The sequence below is a fragment of the Hemicordylus capensis genome, chromosome 16 (genome assembly GCF_027244095.1).
Source record: "Hemicordylus capensis ecotype Gifberg chromosome 16, rHemCap1.1.pri, whole genome shotgun sequence".
NCBI classification, from domain to species: Eukaryota; Metazoa; Chordata; class Lepidosauria; order Squamata; family Cordylidae; genus Hemicordylus; species Hemicordylus capensis.
Genome location: NC_069672.1, coordinates 1845111 through 1861824, shown reverse-complemented (window position 1 = coordinate 1861824; position 16714 = coordinate 1845111). Strand labels below are relative to the sequence as shown.

The window sequence follows — 16714 nt, the reverse complement described above, 5'->3', positions numbered from 1 at the left end:
GAGGGGAATCTCTGACAGTGCTCACACATGGAGTCTCCCATTCATATGCAACCAGGGTGGACCCTGCTTAGCTAAGGGGTCAAGTCCTGCTCGCTCCCACCAGACCAGCTCTCCTCCCTTTATCTGTGCGTGACCCCAAAGCACGCACACTCAGAGCAAGCCAGCTGTTCCATCGCTGCCAAGTCAAGGTCCTTGCCTGCTCCCATACGCCTCCAACGGCAGATTGGCAGTCCTGTGGGGGCAGAAGTACCCCACCCTCAGAGGCGGCTGCCTGTTGGGTCTGTGAATGAGCCACTGCATCGGGCTCGTTTCCTTCTGAAAAGGGAGCACACTCAGCACTGCGACTCATACAGAAACAAGGGCAGGCAGCATCCATGCAGATGGCATGTTTACTGTTAGACACTCTTAAAAATAAATCCTTTGGGGTGTTGGCGTTGTGCACACACACCTCTTATTTTGACGCTGGGGCGGGGTGGAAGCACCTCTCCGATCAGCCTTTGGGCGAGCACTGCTCCAGCTCTTTCTCAGCCTCTGGTTCACAGCTGCTAAGTGGAAATAACTTCACAGGTTTCCGGTGAGAGCGAACCTAACAGAATTGGAAGCCTTTGGCGAATGCAAAACAAGTGTGATGGCGCCGGGAGCTTAATAATAATACCGTCCCCAACAGCTTCTCCCATCACATGCTCTCACGAGAGAGTCATTCTTCTCTGCACCACTGCCCCAGACTCTTGTTCTGTGGGGCGCAATGCAGCAATCACAGCTTCTAACAGCCTCCGAGAGTCTGCTTCATAGGGGATGGAGTCAACCCCAGAAAAGTGCCCAGGTTGCTCCTGCAGCCTAACGCTGAGTTAGAGTCAGAGTAGACCTCTGAGTAGAGATTATTCCTGGCATGGTGGGATAACAACTTTACTCGTTAGCTGCCCCATAAAGAAATTGTTTCTGGGCAGCTCACAACAGAACTACCATCGAATAAAACACACCATTAAAACAAGATTTTTAAAAAAATTACAGTATAATTTTTTGGAAAAAGACCAACACACGAAGATGTTAAAAACCTATTCTAAAAGGGCTTGAGTTAGCAGAAAGGTCTTACAGGGCCCACCACTGGAAAGCCCCTTCTCCGTATTGGCCTAGTTGTAGGGCCAATCTTCCCCAGCTGAACTTCTGTGGCTCAAACAGCTGCTTCTGATCCTAGACTCTCCTGTTTGAAAAGCGCTGACTGGAGCTAATGTCCAAAGAGGCAGGAGAGCCCCTGAAGAGGGTTTCTGATTAACAGGGGCTATTCACCGTTTCCTGCTCTGTCAGCAACTGAAACCCTGCAGGGCCTTTTGACAAAGAGTTGGGTTGGCTGGAGACATTTACGAAGCCTAATAAAGTGATTGAGGGGAAGTAGACGATGCTCCCGCTGGTAGGGTGCGATCTTCTCAGACCCCGGCATGAAGCAGATGGCTTTATGGTTTGGAAGACTCATCTTCTTGGGCTACTAAATGAGAAGGCCTTTCTCATAGCAACATAGGAAGCTGCTATATACTGAGTCAAACCATAGGTCCATCTAGCTCAGTATTGTCTTCACAGACTGGCAGCGGCTTCTCCAAGGCGGCAGGCAGGAGTCTCTCTCAGCCCTATCTTGGAGATGCTGCCAGGGAGGGAACTTGTAACCTTCTGCTCTTCCCAGAGCGGCTGCATTCCCTGAGGGGAAGATCTCCCACTGCTCTCACTAGTCTCCCTTTCATATGCAACCAGGGCAGACCCTGCTTAACTAAGGGGAATAAATAATAATAATAATAATAATAATAATAATAATAATAAAAATTACTACATTTATATCCCGCTCTTCCTCCAAGGAGCCCAGCGTGGTGTACTCCGTACTTGAGTTTCTCTTTCACAACAACCCTGTGAAGTAGGCTAGGCCGAGAGAGAAGTGACTGGCCCAGAGTCGCCCAGCTAGTCTCATGGCTGAAGGGGGATTTGAACTCGGGTCTCCCCAGTCCTAGTCCAGCACTCTAACCACTACACCACGCTGGGTCTCAGTCCTGCTTGCCACCAGAAGACCTGCTCTATCTGGAGATGTGGCCAGGGATGGAACCTGGGAGCTTCTGTATGCAAAGCAGTTATTCCTCCACTGAGCTATGGCCCCCTTCCCAACAGTGGCTTGCATGGGTCTCCCACCCAGGCATCATGGCCTGCTTAGCTTCAGCAAGGAGGCTATATCATGGGCCCTTAGATGACGCTCGGCCCCTCAAATGTAGACCATGCTGCTGCCAGGAGATCCAGCCACTCTGCCTCCCTCCCAACCTTTCCTGATGGTTTTGGCAGGCCTTTGATTCTGGCCGACTTTTTCATTTTGCTCTCTGTTCTCATTTAGTCTCCTCTCTGTCACATTTTCTATTCACCAAAATAATTGGTTGCTTGCATACCTGTGCGTGTCGCCTTGAGCTCTCTTTGGACTGGAAAGGTGTCGTGGAAATAAATCTGCTCGGCCAGCCAGCCTCAAGAAATGGCCGAACTGTGCAGACCACAGTAGTGGCATGAGGACCACAGGAGCAGAGAAGAAAGCCAGCAGGTCTGGGGAGCGGGCAAAGCGTGTGCCCGTTTCTAGGCTGCTCTGGGAAGCCTCAAGGGGGAAGGAGAGAACACAGAGGGCCTTGCTTGCCCCAAACCTTGAGGATGTTCAGATCAAATCCGAGGCAAGCAATTGGGGGTGTGGAGGACAAATGAAAAGGAAGCATCATTCATAAGAGAGATCTTGATGAACTCAGCTAGGCAAACATGTGGTATTCCTTCCCAGCCACTAGGTGGCAGCACGTCCACACCATATTTCAGCTGATACCAAAGCAGACCCAGACAGGTAAATTTGACTCTACTGAAAGGCTGCAGGACCTCAGCCTTCCAGCTGTTGTTGGACTACAGCTCCCATCATCCATATTGGCCACTGTCACTGGGGATGATGGGAGTTGTAGTCCAACAACAGGGGGGATGGCGGAGATTGTGCCATTCTTCTCTAAGGTGGGAAATTGGAGGAGGGTGGGATCCTGGAAAGACACATTTTGGAAGGGCTAGATGGACCCTCGTGGCCTGACTTATATTATAGTAAGGGAAGGGAAGGGCCTGGAAATATTTTTTAATGATCATTTGCTGTGTATGTTTATGTATGATTGGCTATGTTGTCTGTGATGTAATTTATAAACACTCTAATTTCCCTACATATCCTTTGCTTTGTATTCTTGTAACTTTGTATTTTGATATATGGTTGTATTTAAACCTGTATGTGGGTTCTTATTTTGTTTATAATTTCTCTGCATTGGAAATGCAATGTATCTGCAAGTTGTGATTTTTTTTTTTTAAAAAAAAATCTAACCTAACCTAACCTGATCTAGCAAGGCCTGTCTTTTATACCTTCTTGTGCAGAACGAAGACCAAGGAGCATTACAGGCAAACAATTACACAAGAATTTTCTTTTCTTTTCTTTTTAAATTCAGTCTTATACAGAAAGAAAATCCCGAGCGGTCGAAAAAAGAGCAAACTACAAACAATTCTGGAAAATCCCGTGAAGAAAACGCTCGACAGGTTTAAGACAAATCCACTCGGACCCATAGAAGAAGCTGTTTTTGCACAGCGTGAAACGTCACCGAAACTTTGGGTGGGGGGACCCAGAGAGTGCACAAATGTACAAGTTATATTGCGGGGGGTGGGGTGGGGAAGAGTCCTTCAAAGAAGCCTGACCCGAGTCTTGCACTGGAGTTAACAAAAGACCCCCACCGTTAACTAGTGGTAGAAAGATATATTGTAAGGTCAGGCCAAAAACGTTTACCAGCCTCGAGTGGTCCTGATTAACAGCGGTAGGTTTTTTAAATGATTATTCTTCCCCAAAAGTCAGTCAGTAAAAACCAGGGATCAGATTTCTGAGATCCGGCAGCCCTGAAGCGCTCGAAAAAGTATTGCCTTAGGACATTACAAAGAGTGATAGAAAGATACAGTACAGCAAAGGGTTCATCAACTACCTCCTTCCCCCCCTCCCACCCACCCCCTTGCAAAGTGAGATCCAAAACTGGCAATAAGAAGACCTGCATCAATGGTTTTGAAACCCTTAAAGGCACAGCATCCTTAGCGTTCAGGGAGGTGGGATTGGAAGAAGAGCAAGCGGCCAAGGATTGTGGCCACGGCAAGAACACGGCAACTGATTTCCGGGGTGGGGGGGTGGGTGGCATTCTCTCTTTCAGGCCAGCTTTGCTCCAGAGGTGGCATTCGCAAGACCTCCCAATAATCTTGGGACTAGATAAACTTTTGAATCTTGTTGCCAGAAGTGGCTGGTCCTAATGAGTGGGGGGTGGGGGGGGGAGACACAGATGCCTCTGGTTCCCAGCAGCCGGATTGCATCTGTTTCTCCCATCCCACCCCGTGTTAAGGAGAGCTGTGTTGCCTGCAGGTTGGGCATTCATCAGGTAGAGCTGTGCGGAGGGGGGTGCGGGCTAAGCCACGGCAGAGGCAGCGGAGCCTGATGAGGACCGGTCACTGCTGCTTGCTGCCAGCTTTTGCCATTTGCTGGTTGGAGGCACACACTCGGAGTGCTGCCTGCCTCCTTTCTCTGGGCCAAAGCCCATGCTTTCAGCAACACAAAACCACGGAAATGCTGCCGTGTTTGCTTCACCAATAGCTTCATGAATGTTCAGCCCCAGCGACTGTGGTTTCCCCTGGCTTACTCTGGGGTGTGAAAGCCCTCAATGCAAACCTCCGTGGAACCTTCTGGTTCAGGAGCAGTCTACCTTGGGGTGCTGGACTAGATAGCCTTTTGGCCTGATCCAGCAAGGCTCTCTTATGCTCTTAGTGGCCTTAATGGTAGGGGTGGAAACACACCTCCAGAGGCTTACAGAATGAGAGGCTTGTAATGAACGAGGACTTTCACGTCTCTCTGAGTTATTATTTCCGACCGGCACAGCTACCTTGCTTTATGTGGAGATGCTATTTGCACCCGCAAGCTTGCAAATTTTTAGAGAAAAGGAGGAAAAATACAAAATGGAGAAGAAGAAGGTGTCTAGGACGCTTTGTTGCTCATGAAAACCTGCCTGTTGCTTCGACTTTGAGCAACTCTGTTATAAGGTTTCTTCCCCATAACTGTGTTTATAGTGGGTGGAATAAGAGCTTCAAACAATTCATTTAAAAAGTGCGCATTTCAAAGTGCAAACCCCTCCCGCTACAAACCCCCAGCACCCTCCACATTCCACACTACAAATGCATGCATGCACAATGACCCCTTCTCCAAAAAGAGATAAAGAGATGCTCCTTTCCCAAGCCCCATTGCTGTTGTTCTTTTAAAAAGGAACTACGGAGTCCTCCACCCCCCAACTGGCATTTTGAAACAGTTAATTAGAAGCAGGTCTACCTGAGAATGGCCACCCATGAGAAATTGAAAAGTGGAGCCTCCACCTTCAGAGGCAGTATACCTGATTAGGAGATATCAGAGAAAAATTAAGGGGCTGGCTAATTGCCACCATGGTCTCACTGGGTGCTCTCCAGGGGTTTGTGTCCAAAATCTCTGCCCCCTACGCTGAGCCCTGAATTTGCTACTCACACCTGGGCTTTCAGACTGATTCATGATGGGCAGGCTTTGCTCAGGAGCCTCTTGAGGGTGTGCCACTATAGCCGGATTCAGACATTACACAGAAAGCTGCCATACTGAGTCAGACCATGGGTCTATCTAGCTCAGTATTGTCTACCCAGACTGGCAGCGGCTTCTCCAAGGGTGCAGACAGGAATCTCTCTCAACCCTCTCTTGGAGATGCTGCCAGGGAAGGAACTTGGGACCTAGATGCTCTTCCCAGAGTGGCTCCAGGATCCCCTGAGGGGAAGATCTTCCAGTGCTCACACTTCTAGTCTCCCATTCAGATGCAACTAGGGGAGACCCTGCTTAGCTAAGGGGACGAGCCATGCTTGCTACCACCAGACCAGCTCTCCTCCTGTACCTTGAAGTCGTACAGGCCATTCTCCCACCTCTGGACTCTACCATCTGATTCTGCGGCATGGGCAGATCCAGCCCACAAAGGGGGAATTACTGTGGGCCAGGAGGAGGGCCACCCGCAGTCTCTCTGCCCGAGTTACCAATCTGCCTTGTCCCCCTTTCCAATCAGCCTTCCCTGGAGGTGGCTGCCAAGCATATTCTGAATGGAATGATCACCTTTCTCTGAGCAGCAGAATTCAGCTGCCGTCAGAGGAGGCTGCCCGTTGCATCTCTTGAGTCCCTGCGGCAGGAGTTTGCCTGCTCCCAGTCAGGAGGCACACCCCAAGCAGTTGCTGACGCCTAAACCGGGGGGTCTCCTCAACTACAATGCCCAAGATCCGTTGCAAAGGGAAGACAAGATGAATTGGGCGTGCAGGAGAGATGGTTCCTTTAGCAAGACTGCGGTCCTCTTGCTTTAGCAGGCAGAAACCAACTGGTGAAACTTTTCATGGCATGCAGGTGCTGTGATAGGGTTAAAAAAAAACCCACAACACCCAACGTTTTAAAAGAAGTCGACAACAGATGGAGCCTAGGGCTTCCTAGAGTCCTGCAAAATGGGAAAGTCCACAAAGACCTTACAACCTACATTTCCATAGCAGCAGAAACGCCGTTGCAAGGGAAGCAGAGGGAGAGACACGTCACACACCGCACTTGATTGTGGGGAGGGCTAGGCCTGGAGAGATGTGGGTTCAGACATCCCACTAGCCACAGATTTTGCTGGGTGACCTGGGACCAGTCATTATCCAGCCTACCTTACAGAGCTGTTGTGAGGGGCAGGGGTGGAAATGGGGTTATCCCGGGGGTTCTCGAAGTTCGATGCTCAGATGTTGTTGGGCTACAACACCCATCACCCCCCGCCACAACCACTGTTGCAGGGGGGTGATGGGAGTAGTAGTCCAACAACATCGGAGGACTCCACTTTGTGAACCCCTGGGATAATCCTAGCGACGCGGACCTGAGCTCTTTGGAGAAGAGATGGTACATAAGTGATCGCTAAAAACACAACCACCAGAGAGTATAGAGGTGAGTCTTGGCATCAGCCTTGGCACCTTGAATCCAGGTGGTCCGGCTTAGAAAAGTTCCTTCCGGTCAACTTGGGGACCCCCAAGAAACAAGACGCTTCTCCTCAGACTCTGCCAGAACAAAGCAAACCAAACTTGAGGAGCTACATAAAAACAGTAACGCCCTGCCCCACCCCGCCCCTTTGCCACCTGCCCTCATGCCTTTTCTGGGCGCCATTACCTAAAGCAACCTCCCCACCCCACACACCCCCTATCGAGAAAACAGGACACACAACCTGGAATCCCACTGGGGAATGCAAGCAGGCGTTCCCTCACCACACACGGGCGGACTTGGAAGAGACGGGGCGTGGCCAGGAGGCAGGGAAGGATGGGTCTGGCTGAGGCCGGGGCCAAATCCTGATGGTCCCCAGAGGCACCCTCCAGGCAGCACAGGGAAGCTCAAGCATCAGGCTGTGCAAATGCAGAGGAGAGGGAGGTTCCGGGGTCCGCGGCCGGTGGTCAGCACTGCCGAAGACAAGCCCCGCTTCCCTCACTGGGCCCGGCTGGCTTCCACCATGCCTGGACCAGCCCCAGGGTGGGGTGGGGGGTTTGACCAGGGGGGGCCAGGGCTCAACGTGGGGTGAAGTGCAGGTGGCACTGTGGATGGACGAGAGGTGGTTGCAAGACGTCTTTAGTAGGCCAAGGAGGAACTAGGGGCCTGCCAGGGGAGAGGCAGCGATCAGGGAAAGCAGGGGAAGGACCCCTGGCTGACCACGGAGGCCTGTTCTCTCTCCCTTCTATTCTTGACCCTGGCTGGTTCTTAGGGGCCTCATCCTGCAAGGACCTATGGCTTTAAGCTCTCCTGGAGGGAGGAGATCAGCCTGGGCTCTTACACAGGGGCCGAATTCTGTGCTGGCACAGTGCGGTCATGGACACAGGGAACGATCCCAGCCCGGGCGATGGGGTGCGTCCTCCTCCTCCGGTCTAGAAAAAGGCTTCTTGGGATGCAGGCAGCTTTGTCTCTCCTTCAAACTGCCACTCCGACAAATTCTGATTGACACCCCCACAACACACACACACACTCACCAATTTGCTACAGGGAATCCCTGGTGTCCCACTCTTGGTCACAAAAGCCTCTTCTGAAAGAGGCCTCGCAGTATTGTTTGATACAGAAATTCATGCACCATTTTACAGTGATTTATAAAGTACCGGGGGAAGATGCAGGCTGTTTAAAAAAAATGAAAAATTCCTGAAGAGCCTCTGCGGGCTCATGAAACCCAAAGGGAGAAAAGGGAGCTCCCGCTCTGCCCTCCGGGGCTCTCTTCCCAAGGCAGGAAAGTGGCGCTCCTAGGAGTCGCTCCGCTGAACAACTGTGGATCTCCAGAAGTGTCGACAAAGCACTTTGCTTCCTGGAAGCGTGTTGATAAGAATCCCTCCCTCGTCCTCTCCTCCCTGCAAATTAGGGACTGGAGTCGGTTTCTTTGGTGTGGGCTCAGTCCCCCTTCTGAAATCCAGGCCACAATGAGGAGGCAAAGTCCTCGGCAAAACATGGGCCAAGGCCGCTCTCGCTCTAGGAGGCTGAGCCGATAGAATCCGAGTGGAACGTGGTGTACCCGGAGGAGGTGGAGGGGGAGCTCAGGAAGCTGCTCGCGCTGCCCTGCTTGCTCCCATCTTTCGGCAGGCCCTCTGGGCCCCCCCACGAGGGGCTGAGACCTGTCCGAAAGCTCTCCGCCTCGGAGCGGCCGCTGCTGCCGACGGGGCAGTCCTCGGGCGTCTGGGCCGCGCACAGCTCAATGTGGATCTGCTCGAAGCAAGGCCCCGCCTCGCCCCCTTTGGGGAAGAGGCTCTTGGCGTCCTCCTGGGCCAGGAAAGGGCCCGGCACCACCAGCGAGCAGCCCCGGTTCTGGGCCGAGAAGCAGCGCAGGACTTGAGGCTCCCGCTCGAAGTGGGTCAAGGGGAAGTTGGCAAGGGCCAGCCCGGCCGGGCAGTGCTGGAGGGCGTCCGGGATGAGGGAGACGGAGGCCGAGCGCAGCGGGGCCCTCCGGGGGCTGGGGCTGTCGTCAATGAAGTTCACCACCTCCTCCTTGCTGAAGCACCGGTAGCCGGCCCCCTCCTTGTAGAAGTCTTCGCGGGAGAAGGGCTTGGGGGAAAGGGCGCTCTCGGCCGACTTGCGCCGCTGGCGGTAGAGGCGCCCGTCCTCCTGGTAGGAGAGGAGGCTGCCCCTCCGCCGGTCGTGCCCGTGCCGCGGGAGGAGCAGCTGGGCCAGGCCGGCGGCCATGTCCTCGCCGGCCCCCCAGCGCTGGAGGTAGGCGGAAATCTGGCCCGTCGTCCAGACGTCGGTTTCGTCGTGGGAGAAGCGCCTGGAGGGAGGGACCTGCAGGAGAACGGCAAAGCAAAGGGAGCCCTGAGGAGCGTCGCGGGTCAGACCCAGAGATGCCACCCACTTTCGAAAGAGAGAGAGTCGGGGGACACACCCCAGAGGTCCAGAGGCTGCCTGGAGAGGAAGGTGGGCTGGAACAAATGACCACCCTCAGCCACTGCAGCGGGTCTCCGACTTGGCTCTCCAGATGTTGTGGGTGATGGGATGTTGACATGCAGCAACATCTGGGGGACCCAAATCTGAGAACCCCCAGGGAACATAAGAACACAGAAGGCTGCCTTAATACTGAGCCAGACCACAAGAACAGCCCTGCTGGATCAGGCCCAAGGAGGCCCATCTAGGCCAGCATCCTGTTTCACACTACAGTGGCCCACCAGATGCCTCTGGGGAGCTCACAGGCAAGAGGTCTGTGCCTGCCTTCTCTCCTGCTACTGCTCCCCTGCAATTGGTATATAGCGGCATCTTGCCTCTGAGGCTGGAGGTGGCCTATAGATCTGTGCTCCGTTGGTCCCTCCAGCTCAGTATTGTCTGCACGGACTGGCAGCAGCTTCTCCAGGGTTCCAGGCAGGGGTTTCTCCCAGCCCTACCTGGAGCTGCTGCCAGAGAGGGAACCGGAGACCTTCTGCATGGGAAGCAGATTCTCGTCCACTGAGTTAGGGCCCCTCCTCCTCTCTCCTGGATAGGTTAAGCAGCAGGAGAGATAACCTCACCCTGTTTGCTGCCTTGGAAAGGGCTGGATCAATGCCGGCCTCAGAAAGTTGTTTTTTTTTTACTGGAGTGGAACTGGTGCACATGGCGAAGACGTCAGGCTGACTGCCCCACCCACCTGGACCACCACTAGGAGGCCTGCAAAGGATTCTGGGATGCAAGGCAGCTTCTGCCATCCTCCCTCCCTCCACATCAGCAGTGACGGCACTAAATGCTGCAGTCTTCATGCTTGCCATTGATTCATGCATACTGCTCGAGTCATCCTGTTAAGAGCTTTCAATTAGAAAAAGAGGCCGTTACGGGTTATCCTGAATCACAGTCCCATGAAACTCTGCACAATCTCTTTGGGGATATATAGATGACTTTAGCCCAATTCAGACATTATGTTGTACAAGTGTACAGGTGTCTGTACACTCGTACACGTGTTTGTGTGAATGGCTGTACCTGTGTTCATTTTAAAGGGGAACCTGGGTACAGACTTCCTGAAATGCAGAATACAGAGTGGAAGTGTACTTCTGTACCTGTATGCAACATAACATGCGAATGAGTATACTGGTGGACAGATATGTACCTGTGTACACTCTACACTCATTGTATGAGTGTTGAACATCATGTGTGAATGGCCCTACAGTCTCAAGAGACTATACCAGGAGGTTGTGGTTAACTTACAACCAGCAGTATGAATAGAGGTGAAGAACAAATGAAAAGAGGCCGAGGGGGCAAGGATATCCGCTAGACGCAACAGGGAAAAGGAGACCAGCTTCCCCAACTGCCCCTGGATCCAGCACGAACTTCATGTCCTGCTTTCAAAGCCCTCCATGGTCTTATCCCCACCATTTCTCTCTGCTCTCGCATTCTGAAACCTCCCTCTCCATTGCAATCCAGAAGCTGCTTTCCACTGAGTCAGACCCTTGGTCTATCTAGCTCAGTACTGTCCACACTGATTGGCAGCAGCTTGCCCTGGTCATGCACAAGAGTCTCTCCCAGCCGTCCCTAGGGATGCTGCCAGGGATTGAGCCACAGCCCTTCTGCACGCAAGCACAGAGACGCTCTTCCACTGAGCTACAGCCCCATCCCCTAAGGGGAGTATCTTACAGCCCTCACACATGTCATCGCCCATCCAAATGCAAACCAGAGGGGGCAGCTGTGCTCGCTGCCACAAGACCAGCTCTCCTCCCCAAACCTGGAGCTCCACAGAGCAGGGGGTGGAGCAGGGATCTGATTGGGGGGCACCACCAACCCATGCTCTGGGTGACCCTCTGCCACTGGGAGCTCCCACACAGCAGGGGAACCAGAAGAACCCCAATCAGTATCCCTGCCAAGAGCTGAGGATATGGTCCCACCAAAGTTCTCCGGTTTGAAGGCATCTCCCAAGGAACTCCTGGCCACGACGGAGGGCCCAGTGCTATCGGAGCTGGCCCCTGCAATATCAGGCAAGGCTCCTTTAAAAGGTCAGAGGTGCTCCTGGAAGGTCCAGTCTCCCGGCCTAAGCAGCAGGCTAGAAAACTCATCTGTTCACTGGAGCCACTTCCCCACCTGCTGCACTCTCCAGCAATGAATCCGGCTGATCAGCGCTGTCCGTGGTCCTGAGCTGTTGCCCTGAGAGCCGTCCAAGGTCTGGGACACCCCTGGACCTGGTCTCAGAAGAACCTGGTGCAGGACAGCTGCCTTGCAAGATACCTGTGTGGCTGCACCCCTCTTCCTTCCTTCCTTCCGGCACACCCTCAAAGCCCACCAGCCCTCAAAGCCTTTGGCACGGCCCCTAAACCATACTGGGATGAAGCCCAAGTCCATACAAGTGGAGCCAAGGCAAATCTTCTTTGACTGTTTATCCCACCTCCATCTGCCTCCCCGCCCTCTATAGTCTCTCTTGTGTCAGAGTTTAGATTGTAAGCTCCTAGGGGACAGGGAGCTGTCCTCTGGCATGTTGGGCTGAGAAACCCAGCTCAGACAGGCAACACAGGACAGTGACACATAACAGAGGGCGAACACAGGAACACAGGAAGCTGCCTTATACTGGATCAGACCACTGCACCATCTAGGTCAGTATTAGCTGCGGCTTTCTTGGACTTCAAACAGGAATCTCCCTCAGCCCTTCCTGGAGAGGCTGCCAGGGATTGAACCTGAGCCCTTCTGCATGTCAGCAGATGCTCTACCAGTGAGCTATGGCCCCATCCCCTTGGAAAACCCTAACCCCTTGGAAACCGCTGTCCACTGAGTCAGACCCTTGGTCCATCTAGCTCAGTATTGTCTACACAGACTGGCAGCAGCTTCTCCAAGGTTGCAGGCAGGAGTCTCTCTCAGTCCTATCTTGGAGATGCTGCCAGGGAGGGAACTTGGAACCTTCTGCATGCAAGGAGGCAGATGCTCTTCCCCTGAGCTACGGCCCCATCCCTTAAGGGGAATATCTGGCAGCAGACAGAGCAAACTTGTAGTCACCCATCCAAATGCAAACCAAGGCAGACCCTGCTTAGCCAAGGGGGCCATTCATGCTTGCAACCGCAAGTCCAGCTCTCCTCCCCACCAAATAACAAAGCTAACTCCATTTGGGTCGGATCCAAGGATGCCTCTAGCCAGCCACTAGGGGCATCACTCCTGTGGAACAAGAGAGAAAGCTTCCAGAAAAAGGGATAATTACTTGAGAACTGTTTTAGTCCTTTCAGGGGGGCCTTCCTTTCATGGTCTCAGCACTATAGTCAAGTAAACTAAAAGAAAGAAAGAAAAAATACAGACACAGAATAAAACAGAGGAGGGGAGAATCTTGTAACTTACAATCTAAATGACAAGCCTTCTCTCTACGTGCATTAATTGAGCTGGCCTTGCAAGGAAGAGTGTGGTGTGTGTGTGTGTTTAAACTGTCAGTAGTTTTACTTTATTGTTAGAAGCACACAAGCTAAAAGGCAGGTAACCGTAACCTGACTTGTTATAGTTAATCCAAGCAGGAATATACTTGCATTTATCCAAGCAGGAATATACTTTAATTTATCCAAGCAGGAATACACACACACACACACACACACACACACACACACACACACACACAGAAGGGAAGTAAAAGATCCGTTTTAAAGGTGTACGGTTTCAACTTCAAACAATATTCGTTTTACTGAATAATTACCATACATACTAAATTTGAATCATAGTAAAGTTGAATCTGAGAAAGATCTTCCGCTACCCTTGGGCATGATGGCGTTGGTGAATTATTGGTCTGATTACTGAGCGTTAAAAATGTGTTGAGAACAGTAGCAGTCATTTAAACCTTTCCGGGGGCCCTTTCTCTGAGCATATTCTGGTGTAAAAAGCAGTGCATTCTGCTAATTTCAATGGCAGGATGGTGGATGCCAAATTTGGTATCTGTAGGAAATTGGGAAGTATGTCTTTATTTCACACAAACACACCCATTCTTCAGAATATATACATGTGTGTGTGTGTGTACATATTTACTAATGACAGACTAACGAGCATATTCTGGGATGGTACTAGAAAGATACAGAATGAGCCAAAGAATATGGCTTCATTTCTATAAAGGAAGTTTCTAGCCCATATGGCTGAGAAGATAGCTTGAGAGAGATCTCAGAGAGATCTTGGCTCTCCCAACAATTAGCAGAAGAAGTTATACAAACATAATACAAAGATGCATTTGTTTACCCAGGTGTTTAATTAATATTGTTTTAATGGTTTTAATGCTGTTTTAACATATTATTTTAAATTGTTGCGATGTTCTAAACTTTTTGTTTTTGTTTTAACTAATGTTTCACTTTTCCTGTTTTTATTTTGTTGCAAACTGCCCAGAGATGTAAGTTTTGGGCGGTATTAAAAATATGCTAAATAAATAAGTAAATGCTTAAATCACACAGCAAGGTCAGAAGGCACGAGAGATGCCAACAAGATTATTGCCGCTGGCTCTGGAGAGGAGCGGGCTTGAGTAGCTCTCCTGCAGTTTCTCACTTCTGGTGGAGTGAGACAGCAGGGCAGAGCTAAGGATGCCAGCGACGGCATCCTGTTAACAACTGCACTTCTGGCCAGAGCGATGTGCCCTTCGCGTCCCGTTTGAAAGCACCGTTTTGCAGCCCGGGGTTTCTGTTGCAGCCCACCCGCTCGGGCACGTTTCCCTCCTGCTGCCACTCTCCAGGATGATCCAAAGGCTCTCACCTGCAGATACTGCATTTTGTCCTCTGGCAGAGGCTTCACGGGGTACGCCTGAGGGAGGCCTCTCTCCAGCGCGGACAAGTCATACTTGGCAATGTGGTCCAGAGTCAACACGTCCCCGGCAAAGCTGTAGTCGTAGGGTCTCTCATACACCAGGTCCGTGTGGATGGCCCCATCCAGGCTGTTTTCTACCCGGAAGCAGAGAGGATGCCATGAGAAGGAACAGGGTTTGTTGCTTGCTTGTTTATTTTTACATTTATATCCCGCTTTTCCTCTTAGGAGGCCAGGGACACAGCTTCCATTTATCCTTTGGAAGGTGCTCCCTGCCGAAATAAGAGCCTCCCCATCTCTGGCAGCTTTCAGATGGGCTGTTATACCCCTGCTAACTGAGCAAAGAGACACCTTTTAAAGTGGTGATTCTCTTGTACTGAGCAGGGGGAGAGCAACTGGCCCTCTCCATCCCCAGCACAGCATCCCTCCAGTGGCTGTTGCTGGTGTCTCTCTTATGTTTCTTTTTAGACTGTGAGCCCTTTGAAGACAGGGAACCGTCTTATTTATGTATTTATTTATTTTTCTATGTAAACCGCTTTGTGAACTTTGGTTGAAGGGCGGTATATAAATATTTGTAGTAGTTATGGCACAGTTATTGGCCCCGGCTTTTAATTAACTTTTAATGAACGTGTGGAATTTATCATTGTTTTAAATTGTTTCAATGTCTCAACTTTGTTTTTAATCTGCTTTATTGTAAACCGCTCAGAGATGCGGGTTTGGGGTGGTACAGAAATATTTATTTATTTCATTTATAAACCGCCCCATCCAAAGGCTCTGGGTGGTGTAGAACAAGTTTAAAAAGACATAAAAACACACACCATTTAAAACACAGTGCTCAAAACAATATAAAGACAATTTAAGAACAAATCAAAACCATTTCAAACCAATTAAAATACTTTAAATAACAATTGAAAAACTTTGGAAGGTCAGGCCAAGGCCGAATGCTGAATGAATGAATAAATAAATGTGGAATAAATAATTATATGCTGAATGAATGAATGAATGAATGAATGAATGAATGAATAAGCTAAATAAAATAGCATATTTTATGGTAGGTTAGCTAGAGAGAGAAGTGACTGGCCCAGAGTCACCCAGTGAGTGGGCAGAACGGTGATTTGAACTCAGGTCTCTCCGGCCCTCATCCAACACTCTAACCCAGGCAACGTGTGGCTCTCCAGATTTTACCAAACTACAACTCCCACCACCCCCAGCCACAATTTATCACAGCTGGGGGCGGGGTTAGTAGTTCAGCAACACGTTGCCTAAGCCCGCACTAACCACTACACCACATTGGCTCTATCCCTCTTGCTGTTAAAAAGCAGCCTATAAATATTCCACACATTGTTATTCCTGCTAGCAGCACTCAAGGGCTGGCCTGGAGCCCCTGAGGTGGGGCAGCAAACGCCACCGTGCCCCATGGAGCTGACGGAGACCAGCCCCTTTCAAAAGGGACCCTTGCAAGTTTGGAAAGCGAGGCTGGGAGCAGGGAGGTGGCCAGTGGCCGCCTCTTCCCTCCTGGTGCTTCTGGCCCACTTTGCAAGGACCGAGACGAGAGGCACTCCTTGCAACGCTGGCCACGGCCAGCTGGGTCCCAAAGAGCTGTCTGGGTGCAGACAGAGGAAGGGGGGACCCTACTGAACTGCTGGCACCGTGCTGATTGGCTGCTTCCCCGCTGCGGGTCTGGCGACCCCTCTCGGGAGCATCCCCTGCGTGACCCGGGCCCGCCCCCCAGCCGGCTTGAGGGTTACACTCACCATCCTCCGTGTCATCGTTGGACATGATGGCCACACACTTCTCCCAGATGGATTTGATGTCAGCCCGGTAGCGGTCGCAGGCCCAGAGGAAGAGCGGCAGGAGGAGGGCCTGGACGACGGAACACCACAGCACACACAGCACCATCCAGTCATAGGCGACGTCTGATTTCAAGCTGGCAAAGCTGACCACCTACAAGCGGAGGCAGCAGGAAGGCTGGTCAGTGGGTCTCCTGGAGTCCTCCTTGCCAGCTCCCGGATTAGTGGCTTCAGTGTGCACCTGCTCCCGATTCCCCCCTTAATCCAGATTCCTCGATTCCCCTCCCTCCGATTCCGATTTTCCCTCCGATTTTCCCCCCGACCCCCCCCCCGATTTTTTTTCCTACCCCCCACCCCCCCGATTTTCTGATTTTTCCCTCCGATTTTCCCTTCCCTCCGATTCCGATTTTCCCTCCGATTTTCTCCCTCTGATTCCAATTTTCGATTCCCCTCCCTCCGATTCTGATTTTCTCCAATTCCCCTCCCTCCCCGATTCCCCCCCTAATCCAGTTCAAGGTGTTGGTTTTGACCCCCAAAACCCTAAGTCGAGGGTTCTCCAACTTGGGTGCCCAGATGTTGGGCTATGACCCGCGTCGCCCCCAGCCACAAGGGTCTCTTTAAAATGTGAAGCCAAGAATGG

At 51.5% G+C, this 16714-nt stretch overlaps 1 protein-coding gene across 3 annotated transcripts in view; it reads right to left on the bottom strand.

Annotated features, from left to right (window-relative positions):
* Nucleotides 1-3440: 3440 nt before the first annotated feature.
* The window catches only part of GPR153 (G protein-coupled receptor 153), a 50943-nt gene continuing 37669 nt past the window's right edge, over nt 3441-16714 (bottom strand). For all 3 annotated transcript variants that reach the window (XM_053281459.1, XM_053281461.1, XM_053281460.1), the window contains exons 4-6: nt 16039-16228; nt 14237-14421; nt 3441-9370 (exon numbers count right to left, since the gene is read on the bottom strand). In XM_053281459.1, the coding sequence (XP_053137434.1) occupies nt 8567-9370; nt 14237-14421; nt 16039-16228 (1179 nt within the window). In that variant the 3' untranslated portion in view covers nt 3441-8566. The remainder of the gene's footprint in view (nt 9371-14236; nt 14422-16038; nt 16229-16714) is intronic.